Genomic DNA, 21,188 nt, shown 5'->3' with positions numbered 1-21,188 from the left:
ACTTCGAGGTTGGGAGTTGCCCAGAGACAGGCCGTATATACTTGATCGTCCCATGTTGGTGTAAAACCGTGGGCGTGAGGGTAGCAAGGCCGATGGAGAAACAGGAGCTCTTTTATCGTAGAAGACCGCTACAGCATTGCCGTGGACTTAGTCGGACGTGTTCCGTACGAAGAGGATCATTGATCTGGTTTGCCTGGTCAATAGTCAGAAGCCGCGTTATCGCAGAAAGAGTTGGGAATCAGATCTTACTTTTCGGAATCATTGCCGCCGTATCGTCCGTCTTCGTCACACACTGGACAAAGATTTCTACCCGTCTCTCGGGGTAGGTGCCACAATTGTTGTTACCACCATCTTGGCCTACCAAATTCAATGGTATTCTCTTGCACGTTTTCGCGTCGATTGCGCAGAATGGTCGTCGAGCGGGGAAGTAAATTCCTGGTTGATGGTTGCATGGCGTGCAGATCGACGAAAGTGATAACATCTGCCAAATCATCGATGATGATTCTGATCTGGAACGCAACAAGCACATCGTCGATGAGCTGTTCTTCTAGTCGCTGGTCTTCGTCGTGAGCACCAAGAGTGCTAATGGATTTGTCGGCAATTTCCAACACCACTCTTTTGTCTGCTTATGTTCGTCCTTCATGTTGTTAACAAACCGACCAACAACTTCTGCAACCCCAGCCTTCTGTGCTAGTTCCGCCGCAGGAATGTGATTTAGTACAGAAGGCTAGAGGCGAATATGCGGAGGTCAGCGGACGAAGATGAGGTCCGTAGGCTCCACAGCGTCTAGCTATGTGAGGTTGAAACGAAACTATAGCCCACATCTGCCTCGGGGACCATTCCTCGATATACTCTAGATTGGCTGAAGCTTTCTGGGCTCATAGCATTGAAGCTCCCAAAGGGGAGAAAATGTCTTCACAGAGGGTCAGCAGCTGTCTCGGACTAGTAGAAGCAAGACTTACGGCTGGCTATACAACCCAAGGCCCGATTTTTCGAACATTGATTCAAGCGTCGTCTTCAACGTGCACAGCACAGGTACCTCCTTAATCGCCGACTGGCCTGCATGGACGCATCGAAATCCTCTTTGAACGAGGCCTGTGGACCAGCATCGTCGATCCAGGAAGTGATTCGGTTATGGACCGAATTGTACTTCCAATCTCCATAGTAAATGTCTTTGGTTTCCATATAAGTCCATGAAGGTTTTGTAATGTCGTCCCATTACAATCAACTGTCTGAGACTTGGGGTTCCAAGACTGTCCATTCCACCGGCAAGGAATTTCCAAGATGAACTTGATCAGCTTCAACAGCGTGAAGGTCGCTCGGTTTTGCTACTGCAATGCGGAACCCGCCCACCCTTCTCTATTAGGGGCTCGACAGCGCCCAGACAATGGAGCTGTCCGAGCGCTGTCCCCTTCGCAGTTCCAGTATTTGCTTCGCCCGTATCTGTCCTGTTTCTGGATCCAATTCAACCATCGCACTCCCGGAGTCTGCCGCGCCCACAGAAGCCCGCTTCTGAATTTTTGCGTCCAGCGGTGGTGGATGGCGATGAACTTGATCAGCTTCAGCATTGCAGGTTGCTTGGTGTCCGCTGCTCTGATGCGGAATCTGCTCACCCTCCTCTAATAGATGCTCGACAGCGCCCGGACAATGGAGCTGTCCGAACGCTGTCCTTTTCCAGGATCATCTTGGTGATGAGAAACTTACAAAACGATAAATTTGGCTGGCGTTTTCATGGCGCGCCGCGTGTGGCGATCGGGGAGGAAGTGGAGGGAGGCTATTGCGATGTTACGCTCGTGCTATGAAGCTATGATCTGTCAGATTGAATGATACTGCACAATCTTGACCCTCACATACCTGAAGGGTCATGTGGCGCGGACTTGGATGGTCGTGAGTTAAGTCGTACCCAATATGAAGGTGTCGAGTTACCGGTTCGTCCAGACATGCCACAATGACCATGGAGGCGGACGTCGACAGGAAGATTGCAATTGAAGCAGTTCTTGTTGCTTGCCTTTGAAGAGGCGGAAGGGCCGCCTTGGGTTGTGGGTTTTGTTAGGATTGTCGACTGCGAAAGCGGTGGTCAGCTTCCGTGTCATCAAAGCGGCTGATACCTCCCTCATAGCAAAGAACAAGGCCTTTGTCGAGCTTAAAAAGCATAAGAGGAGGGATGCCATCATGTGATGCAGCCTATGCTCTGCTTTGAAGCTGAAGACATGGTAGGACTGCGCAAGGCCATGAAGGCATCCAAGTGCAGCCGCACTCACAGAGAAGGTGGATGAAGCTGCAACGACGAACAGTGGGGTCAATACATACCATGTACCTGCACGCAATGCTTTCGATGGCTCAGCTTGGAATACCTGGTTGTGATGGCTCTTACTATCAAGCTATTCACAGCAGCTTGACGACACCGGCGACCTTTGGCGAGGTCCTGCTCACTCAGTTTTGGGTCGCTTTGATGAAGGGGCTCGCAAAGTGCAAAGCCGTTGACCTTGGTGGTCATACTCGCTCAGCTTTGATGGCCTGAGCAGATACTCGCAAGCTGCTTGCAAGCTGCAGTCACCCGCTGCCCTTGATGAAGCCGTGGGAGGTTGACCAGACCGCCAAAGCCAGCTGCCACGGAGCAAAGAGCATGGCACCGACGTGATCACAGAGTATAGAAGCCCCTTCATGTGTATCAGACGGCGCAAAAGTACCTTGCGCTCAAAGATGAGGCCATGGAAGGTGTGGTGTTGTGGGTGGTGGAGAAGAGGGGGAGGAGGGCCAGCATCGTCCCTTTACGTCCTTCTCGCCGGCAGCGCGCACAGACCCCGTCCACCCCGCGCAGATATGAGGATGAGACAATAAGAATTTGCCAGAGATTCGCAGTCAGTCTGAGTTCCAACTACGATGAAGAGATTGCCCGCAATGGCCAGACAAGAAGTTGCTGAGATGCAGGGGCAAGCACAGCAAATATAGGCACTGGGAGAGCAATCATGCTGGATGTAGCAGCCAGTCTGCTCCTCGAATGGCATTACCTAGGCCACAAGGCTGTACGGCAAGCAGCGCCATCCACGCATACAAACAAGCATCGAGATATGAAAGGGGCACCCTTAGTCAAGCCCTGGTACTCACCTAGTCTACTCATGCTGGATGTGGTAGCTATGCGAGGTGTTGGACACTCACTCGGCCCTCTGAACTTCGGACAGCACCGCAGATAGAGCCCTGCCAGCTGCCCCTCCCCTCTCTCTGTCCTTCAACCGCCGCTGGGGGGGTTTGCACGCCAAAATGTGATGCACCGGCTGTTGGCCTCTGCCCTAAGATGGCTAGAACAGCTGCACAGAGTCTTTAGGAGGCATTGTCTTACTGGCCACATGAAAATTGTGATTAAAAGCTCCAGTGATCATGTTTGAAAATTCACAATGTGCGAGGACGTGGGTGGATATACGACACCCTGCTCTCTGGGCTCAATCCACGAGTTTGAGCATGATGCAGACATCTCAAGAACTTGGAGCGCCTCACTTGTCTATCTGAAAGGATCATAACAGCGAAGAGCAGCGCTGCACTCGCCCCCTTCTCCTGCTCGTGCTGGAACTGTGATATCTGCCTCCTTGACTATACAGAACCCACTTGCGTTCAAATCGTCGATGCAGCGGGTGGAGGATGACGTGAAAGTATCAACCAAGCAGGCTTCTCCTCCGAAAGATCTGGTCGCCATCATCTTTCTCGGCGTCTCGATCTGCATACTCAGTGCATGCAAGGGCTTGGAGACCATACTTTACGCGATGTTAAAACCCGCGCTATAAATACCAGCTCAGCAGAGGTGGTTTCAGAGCTTCATGAACCGGACTTACCCCTTGCAATGGGAGCGTCTGCCAGACCTGCAGCTGCATCTCCTGCCTCTTCTTCATACTATACTGAGGCGACGAGAGTCCCATATTTGCCGTGTCGTGATCATTCGCAAGCAAGAACGATGATGCAAAGGCTACATCAGCCATGTCGACACGCCAGACGTCCTCTGCGACAATTTCACGATTGTACGGGCAGACATACACGATTTCCAGGCACTGTAAACCACCGCAACCACCATTTGGACACTCAGTCGCACTGGCAATCAAATGAGCAAGTCTCGTTGCACCTTGAGTAATCCACTTGCCAGGGCCACCACAATGTTGCAATGTTGGTGTTGCGGAATACTTGTCTTGATGTGCTAGAGACTGCAACACTAATGTCTGGGGGAAGGGGCGTCATGGTCAGCACCTTCCCCATCATGCCCAACTCGGAAGATCTGAGGATCTGGAAATTTGGACTGTGATATTGTGACTACAATTCTCTACGACTTGCTGCATTTCACTATCGTCAATGCTTACCATGCTGGCATCATTCTCTCCCTGTGCGCCATATATCGGTTGGCAATAGTCTTCCAACCCCCCCTTCTCGCTCAGGGGCACTGTCACAAAAGTCAATATGTGCTTCTCCACGAGGAAAAATCATACAAGTCCATAACTCCATGCAACCCGATCTCACTCTTACTGTGCCTTTCGGCATGATGGGATTCCACAGCTGGGCATTGGCTCTGATACTCCATATTTCAGGCTTCACGTCCGCGACTCACGAGTGGATTCAACACCAGACCTCAAGACTTCAATGCTGGTGTTCTATAAGAGGACTTTCGAAAACAAATTTCTCACTTGCCCTCAGGAATGTCCTGGTGAAGCTGAAGATAAATTGCTATCTGTTAAGACGATTAGAGTAAGATATACTCACAGGATGAGTGGCTTGAATGGTGGGAGAGACTGACGGTGCCTTTCAAGCCTGCTTGTGTCTGCACATAAGATTGAAGTCGCTTGCAGTAACAAGCGGACTGAAACAGCCGCACTCACTTCAAGGCTCGAGATTTAACGTCAATTGTTGAACGTTCGCAATCTGAGAAGGAGACTTTTTGCCACGGCAGCAGGTCGGTCTGGTCTTGGGATGTCGAAGTTTCTTCGAATTCCTGTTTAGCCAGCTCGTGTCGTCCTTTCACGCCTCATGACTGTGAGATATCTTACCTTCTTTTTCTTTTTCTCTTGAACTCCTTCCCTTTTTTCTCTTAAATCCCTCCTCTTCAAAACTCCATGTTCCAATTTTTCCCCATCTTTTCATTTATGTCCAGTCTCATCTTTTACTTTTTCTTCGGTCCATTCCACCTTCGCAATACTTTTCTCTTTTGTCTCTCTGAGCAATTTTCCAATTCTTCTGATCCTCCTAAGCACTATTCTTTGTGTCTTCTCCTTTCCTATCGGAATATCAATGGTATGTAGCTATTCTTTGTTTTTGATTCTGCTGCCCTCAAGTCATTTATTATATTCACAACTATACCCCTATTTGCACTGCGCATTTGCACAAACCCCCTTTTCTTCTACCCCACAGTCCAATTCAGTTCCTGATAATCAGCACGTACCCACTCCTCTTTTCTCTTTCACTCATCTCTATTGCCCAGTTCCATTCCTATCTGTCCGCATATCCATTTCTCATTACAGGTCTCTGCTTCTACGTCTACCCTCATCTAGCCGTTTTCTCTCTTAGTCCGTTTCCATTTTGAGCCCTCCTTCACTACCCTTCGTCCTTGTCTCATTCTTCTTTTACCCGTCGTTGATCTCTTATCTCTTATTTTCCTTCCAGCCTCTTCTTTTTCTGTCAATCCTACCCCTTACTATTCTGATCTTTGTTCTATTTCACATCTTCCCATCTCTTCTCATCTGCTTTATAAGATATGTGGCCCCACATTCTATTTCAGTCATTCCTAGATTCTCAAAGCAGCCCTATCCTTCCTCGTCATGTTAAGTTTCGATATCTCATTTTCGATCCTTTTTCTTTCTCGCTTTCAATCGTACTCAACGCCCATGGCTCACCTCTCTCTACTTCAGCTACCTATTTTTCTTTTCCCCCCATCTTACTACTCTCTCCCCCTCTCCCTCTCACGAGGGTTTCTCCCTGCATCACATTAAATTCTTTCTTCCCCTTTTCATGAATTTCGCCTTTTCATCATTCTCCCCCTTCTTCATTTCCCACGCTTTTCACTTTCCTAGTTCATTTGTCCGTCATTTTTTAAATTTTATTCACAATAGTCCATTTCTGTCCTAAGCTATTTCTAGATTCCTTTGTCGATTCCAAAACTTCACCACCCTTTTCAATCCTGTCTATTAAACATTACCCACTTCCAGCACTCTCCATCATCCCCTTCTCTTCAGCTCATGACTGCCGTTGCCCCAGTCCAAGCCCTATTAATTTTCCCCACGTCATCACTTCTTTCCGCTGCATATTTCCTTTTTGCGTTATCTTCTCTCCCTCTTTCTCTGATCACTTTCCTGTCATATCCCAAACTCTTCTTAGATTCAATTTCCCAGGACACGCTGTTCATTCATGCATCATGAGCCAATGGCTTGCACTTCATCCCCTTCACAAGCTCAGTTTTTCATGTATTCAGTCTTATTCACTTTTCCTGTTGAGTTCCTAAATCCTATCGAATTCCAGATCCCTCCCCTCCTCTCTTCCACACACGGACACACACAGACACACATTCCCAGGCCCATCATTATCTCGCACTCTTTTCCATTTCTGCACTTTCAACACGATCCCTTTCTCTCTTTCCCAGTGAGCAATTCATACTCTTCATTTCAAGGCTCTACTAGAGCTTCCCCCCTCCCCCTCTAAGACCGCTTCTGGATCCTACACTCTCATCTCTCAATCCCACGTATTTCACTGAAATATACTGTCCATTCAGAGTTTCGTTGTCATTTCATATATCATTACCGTCTGCTCACCTTTCGAGCTTTGTATTTCCTTTTTTCGCACTCCAGTCTCTCTATCCTCCTTCTATCTATTCTTCCAATCTTGGCTTTCGCCTCCATACTCCCACCCCGTCCGCTCCATCACCTTGGTTGTATTATTTCTCTGCTCATGTCCACCCTCGCTTCTCTGCTCAATTTCTGGGTTCAAGGTTCCTTCTGATCTCTCTTGTCATGTTTTTCCCGGTTCGTTACTTGCCACCACTTATCTGGCCCCATATCCCTCTTTATCATTCCTTCTTCTTATACTTCCTATCACATCTTTCTTGATCGGCTATTAATTTTCCCAGCTCCCTTCCCAAATTTCTTTGTGTCGCTTCCAGCACGTTCAGCCTTCCCGTCTGCGACACAGCGTCCACCTTTCACTCTTTCACTGTACCATCACCGACCTTTCTTATCACCCAGCAACCTCAGCCCTCACGCGTTGTGCCCTTGCCAACGGATTGTCGAAGTTTCTTTTCCTTATCCCACTCTTATCTCCATGTTTCCTTGGTCCACAGTGTCTTCTCTCTCTATCCCTGCCCGTCTTTTCAATGCCTTCGATACAAGGCTCCCTTAGGTGGGTCTGTGTTTATCCCAGTGTCATATCGTCGCTGCCGTCTGTGTAGTGGGCGCCATACGCGCGACGCTTGCGGCAAGGTCAAGTTTAAAAGAATGGCCGCCGTTGTTGTCGTAGCCGCTCTCGTCGCTGCTGTCGCTGCCGCTGTCGCAGTCTCATTACCTTATGGTTCAGCCGTCGCTATCGCTCGTAGTATCGATGGATTCGCGAAGAGGCATAGCCCAGTATCTCGTCGCATCGGGCAGGGCAGAGCGGCGTACGTTGCGGACAGGATAAGACTGGCGGCTTCGAGCTTGACAAGCGCCACGTGAACGGCGGAGGTTCTGGAAAAGGACTGTGATGTCTAGTATTAGCAAGCGCAGTATATGATGAGGGAGGGAGAAATCCCCCGCTTGTCCATATACGCGTGAGTCGTTCTTGGTGAGTAGACGTTTGAGCCCGAGATCTTTCTGACCGCGCGTTTGACTGTGGGTCTCGTCGATCACGTAGCGACCAGCGCAGAGCAGCCCGCCTGGAAGAGGCTGTAGAGTCCTTTGGGCGTTGCGCCAGTAGTGTACCATTGAGCCCTGTCTAAACTAGGTGAGGGCCAAGGTCAGGTACCAGAGTCGCGGCTGTGGTTTTCCGCTGCCGATCTCAGGGTCCCATTGATGTGCCTAGCAAGCTGGGGCAAACTGGATCAAGCTGCACCCCGTCTTCAACTAGTATCCAGAAGCTTTGATCGATTATGCCGTTGGGGCGCCGGCTGCCAGGTGGATGTACGAGTTTGCTGCATCGGTCAAACTTCTGGCCCGGGTCAGTCTGGGGACACTTAAGCTTGCACTTCTCCGCCCATCATATCCTTCATACCTGATGGATCTTGGCTGCAGCAAAGGATTTCCATGCACTATCTGCTTGATCTTGTCGATTCGCCCTTGCCTTGAATTCTTCCAAGCCCCATCTATCATCTTGACCTGAAGTATGATCATCTCCTGCTGAACCTGGCGGTCGGCTTGTGTGCCGCCGATCTCCCTCTACGACGTGATGCCTCCATTCTCAACTGATTTTCTGGCTCTTAGTGTACTGAACCGGTACCCTCTCGCTCTGTGGAGCACACAACTTGAGTTCAGGCTGTGTAGTCTCGCCCCCGAGTCCATTTGTCCTCCCATACTCGTATTCTCCGGGATGCTCTGACAATACCATTGCTGCCAATCCTTCTCATGCTCTCCAGTAAAGCTTTCTGTTTCGTATGCCACCGCTACGACTGATTGTCCTTGTTTCTGACCAATTGGCCCCCTTGCGCCTGCCGCTGAGCCGGTCCTCTCCTGTGATCTCCAGACCTCTCATATGGTATCCCAGCATTGGTACCTCCTTCCAAACATATATGCGCGCGGCGCGTTTGTGTCCGTTTCTGGATGTCCATGTCCACTTGCTTAGCAGCAGTCTCGGTTCCTAACACAACTTGTCAGATCCAACTTCGCCGCTTTCATAGTTCTTTTCTTCTTTCCCTGGGTCCTCTTTCTGGCCTTCTTGACTTTTCCTTACCTATTGCTCGTCGTTCTCTGCGCTGTGCGCTGCCTTCTGCTCGAGATGGCGTGCACAATATTCTTCTCATTGTGCGCTTCTACCGCCGGCCTGCCAGCGCACCTTTTACTGCTCGTGTCTTTGTCCTGTCACTTTAAGTAGTAATCATTCTTTTGTGGTCTTCGTAATGTCAACATGCGCCCGCCTTTGACTACGCATCGTTTCTGCATGTGCTGTACCCTAGATCAAGTTGTCTGGGGCCACAGACCGCCTGCCGACCCAATTCGTGCAATACAATCTCCAGCCTGCACCATTTACAGGCGCAATTCTTTTCCATGTTGTCTTCTGATTATACTATGCCCTTCTTCGTCTTCAAACTGTGTGCCCTCTGCCGTACTGTAACGCTCATGCCTTGCGTACAAGGCGCTGCATAATGGCTTCAAATGCTCGGTGCGGGTAGCGAGGGAATGAATGATCATTCGAGGATATCGCAAGATGGAAGTGGAGTCCTTGTAGTACTCGGGGACGCAGCAAGGAACTGTTGGGTGGCGCTTTTGTGGTAAGGTCTCGGGGATGGAGGGTGCTGCTGGGTCGTCCTATTTGGGTCTCTATCTGTTACCAGGCGATGTCAGGATACCCTATTACAATAGCAGTGGCATGCGCAGAAGTACATAGAATGATCATTAGTATCTCAATCCCTTGTATAGGATGGAGACGAAATGCCGTCAATCTCCTAATCCCCAGGAGCTGCTGCAAAGTTCTGTATACCTTCTGCCCTTGTGTATAGCGAAGCCAGTACAGTAATGCCCAGCACAATACGTTATATAACCTCGTCCTGATGCAGTTCACGTACTGAATATCGACATGATACGCAAACATTACTGACATCCAGACTCTGCAGGCCTGTTGGAGACCACATTGGTGGGGTAGCCCTGGGCTCAGCCATGTCTTGGCGCTGTTGTTTTGCAACTACTTACAGTCAAATCCTGTTACTTGACGAAATCCAAGCTCATAAAAGCATTGAAAACAAGATGACCACAAACATCACATACGAACGGGATGCCTCCATGCAGTTCAAAGCGATCCAGGGCCAGCCCTGCCGCGTATGCGGAAGCTCTCGCCGCCCCCTGCGACCTGTCCAGGACCCAACCTGGGCGTTCTGTGAGCAGCATAATCCGCTCCCCGAGAAGCTCCAGTCGTCTCAGGACGACTGGGAAGCTGCGCTCGGCGGTTTCCTGGTCTGGCTCACAGACAGGTTCATCAGGGACTGGATTGGGTACCCAGAGCCCACGGCGGAAGGCAGCAGTTTCTGGGCCGACTTGTCCCAGATCTGCGACCAGCAGTGTGAGCACAGTCTGGTGTGGATGTCAGGCTGCCTAGAAGCCCTTGTGGACTTCGACAGGAGGAGTAAAGTATCCAATATCACGGCGGTGCTTCCTGATTGCTGACCGTTATTCTAGCCGCCGGCCGGATCCGTGAGATCCTGGAACTCAAGTTCTGGACAGGGCCGTACTACAAATTCAGGCACTGTGCGTTCATCATCATGACAGATGATGAGCACCACCTGGTATTCGATCCTACCGGGATCCAGTTTGGCTTGGACTGGCCCCTCTTGTCGCCACTGTCCGAGTATGTCCAGAGACGTTTCGGTGCTGGGGTTTGGAATCCCCGGGTCACCTACCGTCCTCTGGGGTACAACACGCAGTGGTTCCAAGATGGGGCTTTGAACGAGCGATACTGACTCGCTCCCAGACCGAAAGGCCTAGTTCCTCACGGAGTGTACGGACTGAGTAGGTCTGGGGGTACGGCCGAGAGGAGGACCCCCTTGGCGTAGGGTCGGCCGCTCACCTGAGTTCATCAACAGGTGCTAAGAGTCCTCGCCTACTTCATCGCCCTTCTGGCGTCTATGAAGTAGGTCAACATTCACGAAAACCCGCCCAGACGTCGAGTCCACTTCTCATCCCCTGGATAGTCAATGGTTTCCACAAACTTACTGATCAGGCTCCACAGCTGCTCAAAGATCTTCTAAAATCTCGAATCCCACTTCTACCTCCCTCAAAAACCAAAACCTGGTCAATCAACTGTCCTTTCAGAACGCGTACGGCACCTCGACCAGGTCACCCTCGAAGCCACCAAGCAGACCCCATACGCACTTTGGATCGTACTCCTTAATCACGGTCATATCTCTATAACTGCTCCGCACAAGAGGGTTTGTGATATAAACAAGGGTAGAATTCATACAACGATGTTGGTGGTGGATGGTAGGCAAGATAAGAGAGGCATTCGGATTTGACGTTCAGAATTCGACCGAAGCGGGATCGGATGACGCATCCGATTGGTGGGCCCCACACAGCCTTCAGCACAAGCCTGAACGTCAACGACACACAAACAGCTCGCAGCGGCACGAGAAGACGACGGCGCTGACCCTCATAACGGTGAACATATTGAATAAGAGAGATACTTTGGGTCAGAACGTCTCGAAGAAGCATTTGGCAGACTCGAAATCCTATCTCTGCGCAATCACCGGACCGCATGTCATCACGACAGACTGAAAGCGGACATGGTCACACAGCTGCCGACAGCCACAGCTGGTACATCCTCGTCTCTTAATACCCCAAGTCGCCTCATTCCACGCGCAGAACACATCAATTGGTAACATACAACGACAAAGGCTCAGAAAAGGCTAGAGTCATAAGCGACCATTATGGAAGCAACCTCGGTTGTATATACATGTATTTTTTTGTGGCTCTGCTTTCACGCCAGAGACCGCTATGAAACCCAAACTGGACCCATAAATTCGGAAGACAAGGAAGGCTATATTCATCTAGAATTTGGAGCCGTTATTCCTCGTTGATCAAGAATTCCGAAACAGCCAGAGGGTAGTCGACGGTTGGGAAATGATCGCTCAACCGACCAGGAATATGGAGGATCATCATTCAGCAGATCAGGAACAGAGAAGATAAAAGCAGACACGTCATTATGGGAGGTCGAGGAATTTTGGGCATACACAGGTTACAAATATCATGAGTTCTTATCCTTCTTGTGTATCTTCGGCGCAATTTCTACGCATAAATGAGTGGTATTGAATATACTGTGAACCAAAAAGCATTTCTCCGCACATTAGTGCAGTAGTTACCACATCAATTGCATATTTAAGCGATTATCAGAGTTTTAGACAATCCTTTAGTGACTACCACACATGGGAAAAACTAGCTTGAGACGATCGAAAGATTAGCATTACTGTCGCCTCATGGGAGCCTTGTCTGAAGCTGAACAGCGCAATCAACTTGGCCGATTCCTTTTGCGCGAGGGAGCAGTATTGGAGAAAAATGTCCATCCAAAGATTATACATTTATACAGAAGAGCTGCGGTCTTCTCCCTGTATGCCACTGCTGCCTTTCATTCTCCCTCCTCGGTTCCGGGTAGCGTGTCCGGCGACGATCTTTGCGGGGTGGAAGCTGGGAAAGCAACGGTCGTTGCTGTCAAGCGATGCGGTAGGTTCTAAGGTGACTCGTAAATCAGTTATAAGTACCTCGTAGCTTGAGAATAGATGGAGTTACCGCTGGCGTTCGCGGTCAGCTAGTTGGCCTTCATCGCTGGTAAATGGTTGTTGTCGTGCTTAACACATAGATTTCACAGACCCCTACCGGCTGTCCCGCCTCTGCTGCCTCGCTCTGGTCCAACTTGTTGATTGCCTTCCCATGTTTCTCGATGAATCCTAGACTCTGACCCAGAACACAGCGATGAGCTTGTTCTTCTTCTTCTGGAAGTGCTCGGGGGTGCATGTAGGGATATCGCGAGTTCCGTTTTCGACGAGCTCCTTTCGCCGTTAGAGCCTCTTTGCCTCTCGCGACACGTTAACAGATACACAGGGTTGTGCATGGATGATATTTCATCACTCACATTCTCCGTCATTCAGCCATTTCCTTCCGGCTGTAGGCGACAATGATTGTGCGCCAAGCAATTGTGTGGTCATTAGTGCTGCTCTTGGTGCTGTTCTTGACGCGGTTTGTGAGATTGGAGTTCTCAGCTTGCCTGCCTGCAGCCTGTAGAATAAATTCATGGCGCGCAGCTAAAGCCAATGAGTACCACTTTTGTGAAACGTGGTATCCTGTGGATGAGATTATGCCCTCTGGCCCAGATCAGGATTTCGCACCTTATTTTGCGTTGTGGTAGTGGTCTGTGCAATCGCCCAAAAGTCAACAATCGAGCTTTGCTCAACACCACGGTTACTGCTGGACTCCATGGAACGCTCACAATAATTTCAAGTTACGAGTAACGCTGTGTGTAGGCAATAGGAAGGCATCAGCAGCACCAACAGCACGCATATCGACAATACGGTCATAGCACCAGTGACAATGTAGGTATGATATAGATGTAGAGACGATTTCTTCCTCAAGCAACTGGCAAGCCAGAAGTCTCAATGAAAAAGTCGGCATCAAGTCAGAGACAGTGCAATACTGACGACACCATTGGTTGTGAGTAAACCCACAACCTGGGTACAAAAATTGGGCCCTTGTTACGGGCCCGGTGTGTGTCTGCAAGCCACTTACCTCTCAACGTAAGAGGGGAAGAGGGTTTATATAGTCCCTCTGAGGGCAGCGCTGACTAAGAATCTGTGACTTGATAACGCTAAGTCGGGGACTTCGGCGGCAGTTTTTAGCTTGCTTATGGTTGCTGTAGAGTTGGTAGTACGTCACTGATATTTGGTACCTGCCATATAGGATAGTATGCGTCACTGTGTAGACCGCCTGTTCATATCAAACTGGCTCCATAACGCATCTAGCTATCACCGAGGCGTTCACTGAGGCCTTTGATGTTGCAAATTTTGGAGTGATTTACAGCACATCTGATTCAATAAGTACTGGAGTTAACTGCCTTGTACGGTTTTAATCTGAAGAGAAAGCCGGGGATTTATCACAGTCGATGCAGGCGAGAGCTTTGGTCCTTACATGATGCAACACAGTACATAAAATTACGCAAATCCCACCGATTTCTATGCAATCATGAAGCAAGTAAAAGTGACGGGCATATCAAATTTTGGTGCAAATTTCCAACGCCAGTGGAGTTTTTCGACAACAAGGACTGTCGGCACAGGCTCAGTGAACCGTATCATCAACGTCAGGGTTACAACTTTACAACTGTAGACAAGCATTTTCAATGTTACTATGAGCTACAGATAGATTCGGAGCCCTTCAAATGATCCTAGGGCGTCCAATCACACTGGCCATGCCGAAACAAGCCGACAAGTTTCCAGTCTCATTCACTTTCATTAGGAAAACAGCCAACGTGTGCCTTCCCAAACCAGACGTTTGATCTTTGCTAAACAGCTAGTAGCCCCAAATCTGTCACAACAGACTCTTTTTCTCAAATCCACTCCGCACCTTGACCACCCTCCACACTCTGCTGCGGCCATCACCACTTTGCATCACTCAGCTTTGCTCCGCTTCATTGATGCGGTCTACACCTCTTCAACTCTTTACTTCTCACCTCCTTGTGTAGCGCTGCCACTGTTACCCCTGCTGCGGTCAACATTGCTTCACCATGCATCGAGACGGAAAATATTGACAGTAGGCTGCAACGCAGTTGGAAAGCTCAAGCTTGACCTGATACAGAGAAGTCTCGCCTTACCCCATCGCTACTCCTGTTCTAATGAGTTCCCCTTCAAAGACACGGTCGTTGCTGGACATGCTCGCGCGAAAGTGTGGAGCTCAAGCACAGAATGCATCAAGTCACTATACTGATAGCCAATTCAATTCTCTGGTAGGTTATTCACCCAATCTTCCAAGTACTGTTCATTGTCTGTGATGAGATGAAAAGAACATTTTCGAGAGCCGACTGTCTAACAGCTCTGGCGACAATTCATGGAAATCTGCGACTTGTCTCTCTCTTTGAAAGAAACAACTCATTCACTTGTCTCACTCTTGCTAGCTGCTAGCCCTTATTTTGGTGGTTAGCAGCGTCTTGAGTAGAAAGCTTTCTGAGACTTGGAACTTTATTTTGGCATCTTTTGTTCATTTGATTGACCAGATCGCTGCTAATATTCCCATAAACAGTACTATCGGTACAACGTACGATTCATCTCGCACTACCATACTCCTGCACCTCCTCGCGCCACACGCCAATTCTTCCACGACGACTGGCTCCTTTTCAGATCCAATATTCAGGCTGCGAATGACCCTCCAAGTGATACAAGCCTTCAAATCAAGTGCTAACTCTAAGGGTTATCGCTTTTGGTCATGCTTAGACAAACAGGTTTTCGCTACTTTCGTTGGCACTGCCGACCTGGCAGCGGATGACGCTGCCAATTCGTGTGATACAAATACTGCATATGAACCTCAATGTGGATTTTCAATCGCCACCACTTTGAACTTTCAAATGCTGCTAATCCTTTTCATTCCACATTAATGAATCTAGTTCATCCCCTCATTTCGCATTCGCGCCGACGAGCTCTACGATGCGATTGGAATACAGCAAGATCAGCACGTACAACCTTTGGACTGGCCGGTACGACCGTACATCCTCGACCTTCGTCCATTTCATATCCAATATAACCTTCGCTTGAGTGATTCTCCATCAATTGGCAGCTCGGGTCTCATCTCACAGCTCACAGTGCTCGGACGTGACAGAGCAACTCTATCAGCTAAGTGCCCACTCTTTTTACCTTTCCATATTCCAATGATGCTCTAGTTTTCCTTCTGAACACTCTTGTCGACAATCAAGTTCTGATGTACCCATTCTCAACCTTCGCACACTGGAACCTACATGTAGTTTCGCTCTAGCGCTAACTCTTCCGATTTTAGACACAGCCACTTAACACACGATCTGCTAGGAGCTATTCGAAGTCACCGCAGCTAGCAACAATTATGAGACTTGGTATCAACTGCAAACCAGTGTGCATGATGACTGTCATTCTGAAGTAAGTGAATTACAGGTCACTCTTCTTCCACATGATGATCAAACTACTTCTTTGAAAGACTGAGTCACATTGATGATGGAATGTTTTTCGGCTGATCTTCTGATTCACTTGAATTTTTGGTGGCCCACCTCCTATTTGTATCACGACGCTGACTTTGAAATTTTCCCAGTAAGATCTTAGATAATTTCAAGCGTCCTGCCTCCGACCGATCATCGTACTCCATTCATCACATGTCTGCGCAGACACTAGAATATAACTTCGACATAACAGCTTACTCCACATACAAAGAGCAAGGGTCAGCCGGTATCTCTGCTCAGATCCGTGTCGAACGTTTTTGAGCTCCCTAGTATATAATCAACAACGCCTGAACAACGCCAGGTGAGCTGTTCACGGAAAGACACAATTGATAACGCGTTTCATAGCACCTCTGAAGATCACGGGAAGTTATGGCTTTGACTTGCAACACACTTGAGCACGCAGTCAACTGTCGATCCTTCACTTTACCGTCGATGCGACGGTGAACAATGTCTGCCCTACCTATCCAATGGTAGTGGGTTGCGTCGAGTCGAATACTACCTTCTCATCGCCTTTAGACGTTTGATCTCGCAAGAATAATGCCCTCCTAGCTTCTGGTTAGAGGTGCAGTCATGTTAAAAAAAGGCCTCCCTCAGCTTCTCGATAGTGATGGTGGACGAATGAACGCGGCACATATCAAGCAACTGGACGTCTCGTCTACCGTATTCTGTCTCTTCCATAGACTTGAACACAGCGAAAGATTTCCAAGATCAATGAGTGTTCTGGATTCCATGTGTTGCAGTCTCGAGCCTGCGCACTTTGGTGCAAATGGCTCGAATTTGTAACCAGCTTCTGGGCGCTCACTCAAAGGCAAAGGCTCAAAGAACTAAACTCATTTCTTTGGATAATCAGCTTTTGGGACATACCATATATAATCTAGTTTAGACCAAGTTTCATTTTCAACTGTGGCTTCTCATGGACAACTGTCAAGTTCCAAGGGCAATCTGCCCCCGTGACCAATTGAGTGACACTGCACAGATACCATGGGCATTATTTCTCCCAGCCAAAAATGAAGGTGAATGGGGACTCGGATTGTGTTTGACTGACGTCACATCTGCCAATGTACCGTGCGGTGGGGAGAATTTAATCATATTTTACCTTTTGACCTTCTTCCTACACAAATCCACAACACAAAGCTCACCGTAAGTATCACCCCTACCATTTCCGCATGCATTCTGCTCTCCTTGCCCTCATTACGCATTCTACTGAAATCTTATTAGAAGCTAATAGACAGCCTGCAGTCAATATGAGTTCTCGACAAGTCGACGACTCCTTTTGGACAGAGCTTGACCGGGAGCTGGCGACATACACGCCAGCCCGAGGGTGGACGACCCTCTGCTACTGGGTCCGCCAGAGGGTACGTTATTTCTGTTCATTGAGGTTCAACCTGCACTAATACAACGTGTAGCACCAAGACATAGAATACTATGTGGCGGTCGATGTGAGCACGGGGGTCTGCCGTCCAGACGACCCAGAAGTGCTATGGCGCCAGGCGGAGGCGACCTGGCTCATGGAGTGGTTTCTCCCTTACCTTCGATGGGAGGCAAACTGCACGATTGGGACAGCCGAGTGTAAGTTTTCAGGATCCCATGGTCTCAGTACTTCTTCAAGCTAGAAGGGCTCCCCTGCCCGGTTGAGCTTCACAACATTTGCCAATGACGAGGCACTGATATTCATAGGTCTCAGGTCACTTCCGGGTCAGCGAAACGACTCAGACGATGAAGTGCACTCTCGTCGTCGTCGTCGCCGTCGTCTTCGTCGTCATCACCGCCAGGCTCACAGCGCATCCCCGCCTCCTCCGCCTCCCCCTGGTGGCCCTCCCACGCCTCCTCCCCCTCCTCCAACACCTCCACCCACGGCCCCAATCGCCGTCTGAGTCGCCACCTTTCCCGTTTCCCGCTGCCCCCGCTTCAGCTGGCTATGAGAAAGGAGGAGGAAAAGAAGAAGAAGAAGAAGAAGAAGAAGAAGAAGAAGAAGAGATTCCCTACGGCCTATGGGCATTTGTATAATAATTTCTTTTGTCTGTATATAAAAAGTTCGTTTCCTTACTACACCGTATCAAACATGACCACACTCATGCAGAAAGTGACATGATCAAATTCTGCTATCGCTTGCCCATTTGGTCACATAATGCAGCAAAGGTCGCGTATAGGTATAGTCGCAAGCATTCTAATCACCGCCACTCATCCTCTGTTGCCATGCATTTATCATTCAACGAGATTATATATATGTTGCCACAGTGGTATACAACGTTCGCCATCTCATCACCTTTCAACTCCCCATAAGTGGAAATAGGCGCCCAGTATCTATGCCTTGCCCCTGCTTTGTGGTGAAGCAGCTGATGTTACAGTAATACTGCTCCCTTCTTGATCGTAGGAGAGCTCCATATCGTCAAATCAGAATATCCCAGTGTCCACAAGGTTCGACAATCAGCTCGTTTACATTACTGGTTTACTAATTTGTCATCACGATCATGCATGGTTGAGACAGCTTTTAAAGTCATCCTGCTGACCTTTGAGTGTGGTCAACCTACATTGATGCCGAATCAAAAAAATGCGGTCGTCATTCATAGCATTAATGCCTGCTATTACACAAACGATATGCTACCATAGCTGCAATCTCTCGTCCGACATCCCAATCACGCTTCTAAAAAGTCTGCCGCTCCATCAACAGCTCTCGCTGCAATACCCACCCATCTCTCCACAGCCTCGCGGTCCTTCTCATCAATGCCCTCGACAATCCCGGGAAAGGTCTCACCCGCGTAACCCGTCCACTTGCCCGGCGCAAACACCACATGCTTGAACCAGGGTCTGCCGTCTAGACCGGCGGGGTACAAGAACTGGCGTTCTAGAAGTTTGTATTTCGTGTTGATGGCGCGAATGGCAAGGTAGAGTTGTAGCTTTTTCCAGGGCTGCCACCAGGGTATGTCGGCGTGGTAGTAGTCGTCGAGAAGCTGTGCGGCTGTACCGTCGTGTAGGAGCGATGCGAACGTGAAATGGGATACTGCGTCGTCGAGCGGTGTCCAAATATCGCTCGCATCATCGCCCGTGGAGACGGGGAAGCCAGATGCTTTAGCTTTTTCTTTAATAGCATCGATATATTTTTGCACCCCAAGAGCGTATTCAGTAGCGTTGAGCTGGAGGACTGGTGTCTCGACAAGATTTGCGGCTAAGAGACCCCAGACCTTGGCAATAATGGCGTGATACTCGAAGTCTGTGTCGCCAAAGCGCTGCATCCAGTCGAAAGAGTCGTAGTTGCTGTGGTAGTGGTAGACGGCAGAGTCTGAGCTAGAACCGAAGCCCATGTCGATAGAAGGGATGCCGGCGAAGTCTTGGAAAGCGGTGAAGTCGCTGCCGGAGCCCATGGTGCCGACGTTTTTGTCCCAGGCTGAGTAAACTGATTGGCCAGGAATGGTCTGGTTGGGTGATGGAACGATTTTTACTAGACGGTGTCAGCTGCGGTCGGACAATCCCTAACTGTATATAGCTTACATGTCTCTTCGACCACCTGTTTTAGTAACGGTGCAGCTGAGAGGTGGAAGTCGGGACCAACGGCTCCTACATCTACATTCAAGTAGGCCACGGTAGCAGCAGACAGCCAAGGCAGGTATTCCTCGACCCACTCCGTGCTCCCAATAAGGCCATATTCTTCACCATCCCAGCTGGCGAATACTATGGTCCGCAATGGCTTCCAGCCAGCTCGGAATGCGGATCCAAAACTTCTGATAACTTCGTTGAATGCCGCAGATCCACTATTAGGGTCACCGGCGCCACCCGCGATCCAGGCATCGCGGTGATTCCCCAGAACAACAACTTCATCGGGGATTGTGCCATTGATTATGCCAATCACATTCCAGAGTGGTGTTGTGACGTACTGTTGTTCGTTGACGAGATGTAATAAAACATTGTCTGGAGATGGTCCAATGTTGTAGTGCACGCCCTTGTAATCCAAGCCACCACCCTGCCAGGATTTATTAAGCGACGAGGCTTTCGGGCCGTGCCCATTGAGCGCCTTTAGAAGAGGAAGCGCATCGACGTATGAGACTGGCAGGGAGGGGATATGTGGGATAGCGTGGTTGACAGGCTGGCGAGGACAGCCTGGTTTGGAGGGATAGCCTGGTGTTGTTGGGTCGCCGGGAGCGAAGCCTGCGAAATAGTCATCACTGGTCCAATTTCACACTGTCGTTGGACTTACTCAAGAATTGAACGCTGCCTCTCTGCACACTGCTTGGATTTCTGGCTGGCCCATAAGGGTAAGTCGCGTTGCCATTCTTCTCAGTGACCTCGCCATCATCGCCCGGATCGGTGTACATGACCACTCCTACCATGCCCATCTCTTGCGCGCGCTTGACCTTGAGACCACGGAAGACGCCGCCATATTTGGCTAACGCGATCTTGCCTTCCAAGCTGATGTTGGCTGCGCGCAGGTCCTCGAAGTCCTGGTAGGTTCCATAGTTGACAAAGACGTATGGCGCTGTGACATTACCAGAAGCGCTGTATCCGTGGAAGGTGGGTATGCGATCTTCAAGTTGGCTGGACTTGTCCTCTTCCAGAAGGTCTTCTTCTAGTTGGGCTTCGTATCTGACCTCCCAGTCCTCCTTTGCAGTAGGAGATCGCAGGCCTGGTTTATCATTCCTGTGCAACTTCCTTTCCAGTAGAGCCAGCCGATGGCTGTTGGGGTAGTTGATATACACATCGTAATCAGCAATCATGCTTGCGACGCCAAACTCTTCCCATCGCTCCTTGGTCCATAGTGCCTGGCTGAGATTCTTGCCAGCCAGATGTGGCCCACTCGTGTAGTATCTGCTCCATTCTTTGGCTTGTTCTGCCTTTGGTGTGCTCAACAATATTCTTTGGAGCTCTTCGTAGCCAATTCCTGCCTTGTGCAGCCAACCGTGGGGTGTACGGGCTGCGGAGAAGAGGCTCCAGCTTGATTCTTTCGCCAATCTGTCGTGGGTCGGAGGCGTGATGCTAAAGATGATGATTGCAGCAACGCCTCCTATGAGTATCGTCGCACTCAACAGCGTCATGCAGAAGAAGCGGAGTCGATGGTGTGGGTAGCGGTCGCGATGGGGTCTGACATCCACACGCTGGATCAGGGGCGTGCGTTCGTCGGCCATGCTGGGAACAGGCTTCTCGTTGCTTTCCGGAAGCTTCATGTATCACGATTCAGTATAATGAAACAACTGCCAGCAGTGTTTGATATACGGTGTACTTCCATGAAGCTGTGAGGTTCGTTGCGATGGCGTCACAAATGCTCTCCACGACTCATGTCCACCTACCGGTAACGTGATCCACCACCGAGCGCCCACCCCCACCGAGCGCCCACCAAC

General features: G+C 49.6%; 9 protein-coding genes across 9 annotated transcripts; 4 read left to right on the top strand and 5 right to left on the bottom strand.

Moving 5' to 3' along the window:
- Nucleotides 1-341: 341 nt before the first annotated feature.
- IAQ61_010687 (uncharacterized protein) lies at nt 342-1,185 on the bottom strand (the record flags this gene model as incomplete). Its single annotated transcript, XM_003834642.2, has 2 exons — nt 342-625; nt 1,056-1,185. 2 exons carry the CDS (start codon nt 1,183-1,185, stop codon nt 342-344), a joined length of 414 nt encoding a protein of 137 aa, XP_003834690.2.
- A 611-nt stretch (nt 1,186-1,796) lies between these two features.
- On the bottom strand, nt 1,797-2,313 carry IAQ61_010686 (uncharacterized protein; the record flags this gene model as incomplete). The annotated part of the gene is made up of 3 exons (XM_066098887.1): nt 1,797-1,804; nt 1,855-2,062; nt 2,311-2,313. The coding sequence occupies 3 exons, from the start codon at nt 2,311-2,313 to the stop codon at nt 1,797-1,799; spliced, it is 219 nt and encodes a 72-aa protein (XP_065951045.1).
- Nucleotides 2,314-3,727: 1,414 nt separating this feature from the next.
- IAQ61_010685 (uncharacterized protein) lies at nt 3,728-4,773 on the top strand (the record flags this gene model as incomplete). The annotated part of the gene is made up of 2 exons (XM_066098886.1): nt 3,728-4,042; nt 4,537-4,773. 2 exons carry the CDS (start codon nt 3,728-3,730, stop codon nt 4,771-4,773), a joined length of 552 nt encoding a protein of 183 aa, XP_065951044.1.
- A 2,759-nt stretch (nt 4,774-7,532) lies between these two features.
- IAQ61_010684 (uncharacterized protein) lies at nt 7,533-8,543 on the bottom strand (the record flags this gene model as incomplete). The annotated part of the gene is made up of 3 exons (XM_066098885.1): nt 8,434-8,543; nt 8,209-8,372; nt 7,533-7,932 (listed from the first exon to the last, which is right to left on the bottom strand). The coding sequence occupies exons 1-3, from the start codon at nt 8,539-8,541 to the stop codon at nt 7,533-7,535; spliced, it is 672 nt and encodes a 223-aa protein (XP_065951043.1). The 5' UTR covers nt 8,542-8,543.
- A 1,220-nt stretch (nt 8,544-9,763) lies between these two features.
- On the top strand, nt 9,764-11,414 carry IAQ61_010683 (uncharacterized protein; the record flags this gene model as incomplete). Its single annotated transcript, XM_003834637.2, has 5 exons — nt 9,764-10,269; nt 10,323-10,491; nt 10,615-10,652; nt 10,956-11,071; nt 11,133-11,414. The coding sequence occupies exons 1-5, from the start codon at nt 9,807-9,809 to the stop codon at nt 11,412-11,414; spliced, it is 1,068 nt and encodes a 355-aa protein (XP_003834685.1). The 5' UTR covers nt 9,764-9,806.
- A 678-nt stretch (nt 11,415-12,092) lies between these two features.
- IAQ61_010682 (uncharacterized protein) lies at nt 12,093-12,591 on the top strand (the record flags this gene model as incomplete). The annotated part of the gene is made up of 2 exons (XM_003834636.2): nt 12,093-12,356; nt 12,502-12,591. Coding segments are annotated over 2 exons (354 nt in total), but the record flags the coding sequence as incomplete, so codon positions are not given.
- A 182-nt stretch (nt 12,592-12,773) lies between these two features.
- IAQ61_010681 (uncharacterized protein) lies at nt 12,774-13,114 on the bottom strand (the record flags this gene model as incomplete). The annotated part of the gene is made up of 2 exons (XM_003834635.2): nt 12,774-12,908; nt 13,019-13,114. Coding segments are annotated over 2 exons (231 nt in total), but the record flags the coding sequence as incomplete, so codon positions are not given.
- A 1,033-nt stretch (nt 13,115-14,147) lies between these two features.
- Nucleotides 14,148-17,865, top strand: IAQ61_010680 (uncharacterized protein; the record flags this gene model as incomplete). The annotated part of the gene is made up of 13 exons (XM_066098884.1): nt 14,148-14,389; nt 14,478-14,625; nt 14,919-15,070; nt 15,118-15,205; nt 15,280-15,369; nt 15,695-15,781; nt 15,955-16,076; nt 16,262-16,298; nt 16,408-16,575; nt 16,742-16,998; nt 17,087-17,213; nt 17,265-17,427; nt 17,543-17,865. Coding segments are annotated over 13 exons (2,004 nt in total), but the record flags the coding sequence as incomplete, so codon positions are not given.
- Nucleotides 17,866-18,272: 407 nt separating this feature from the next.
- On the bottom strand, nt 18,273-21,115 carry IAQ61_010679 (uncharacterized protein). Its single transcript, XM_003834633.2, has 3 exons — nt 20,051-21,115; nt 19,348-20,001; nt 18,273-19,297 (listed from the first exon to the last, which is right to left on the bottom strand). The coding sequence occupies exons 1-3, from the start codon at nt 21,012-21,014 to the stop codon at nt 18,495-18,497; spliced, it is 2,421 nt and encodes an 806-aa protein (XP_003834681.2). The 5' UTR covers nt 21,015-21,115; the 3' UTR covers nt 18,273-18,494.
- Between the last annotated feature and the right edge of the window lie 73 nt (nt 21,116-21,188).

This window comes from Plenodomus lingam, assembly GCF_022343315.1.
Source record: "Plenodomus lingam strain CAN1 chromosome Unknown contig_9, whole genome shotgun sequence".
Classification (NCBI taxonomy): Eukaryota; Fungi; Ascomycota; class Dothideomycetes; order Pleosporales; family Leptosphaeriaceae; genus Plenodomus; species Plenodomus lingam.
Note: the sequence above shows the minus strand (reverse complement) of the source record. Positions and strands in the feature narration are given on the sequence as shown.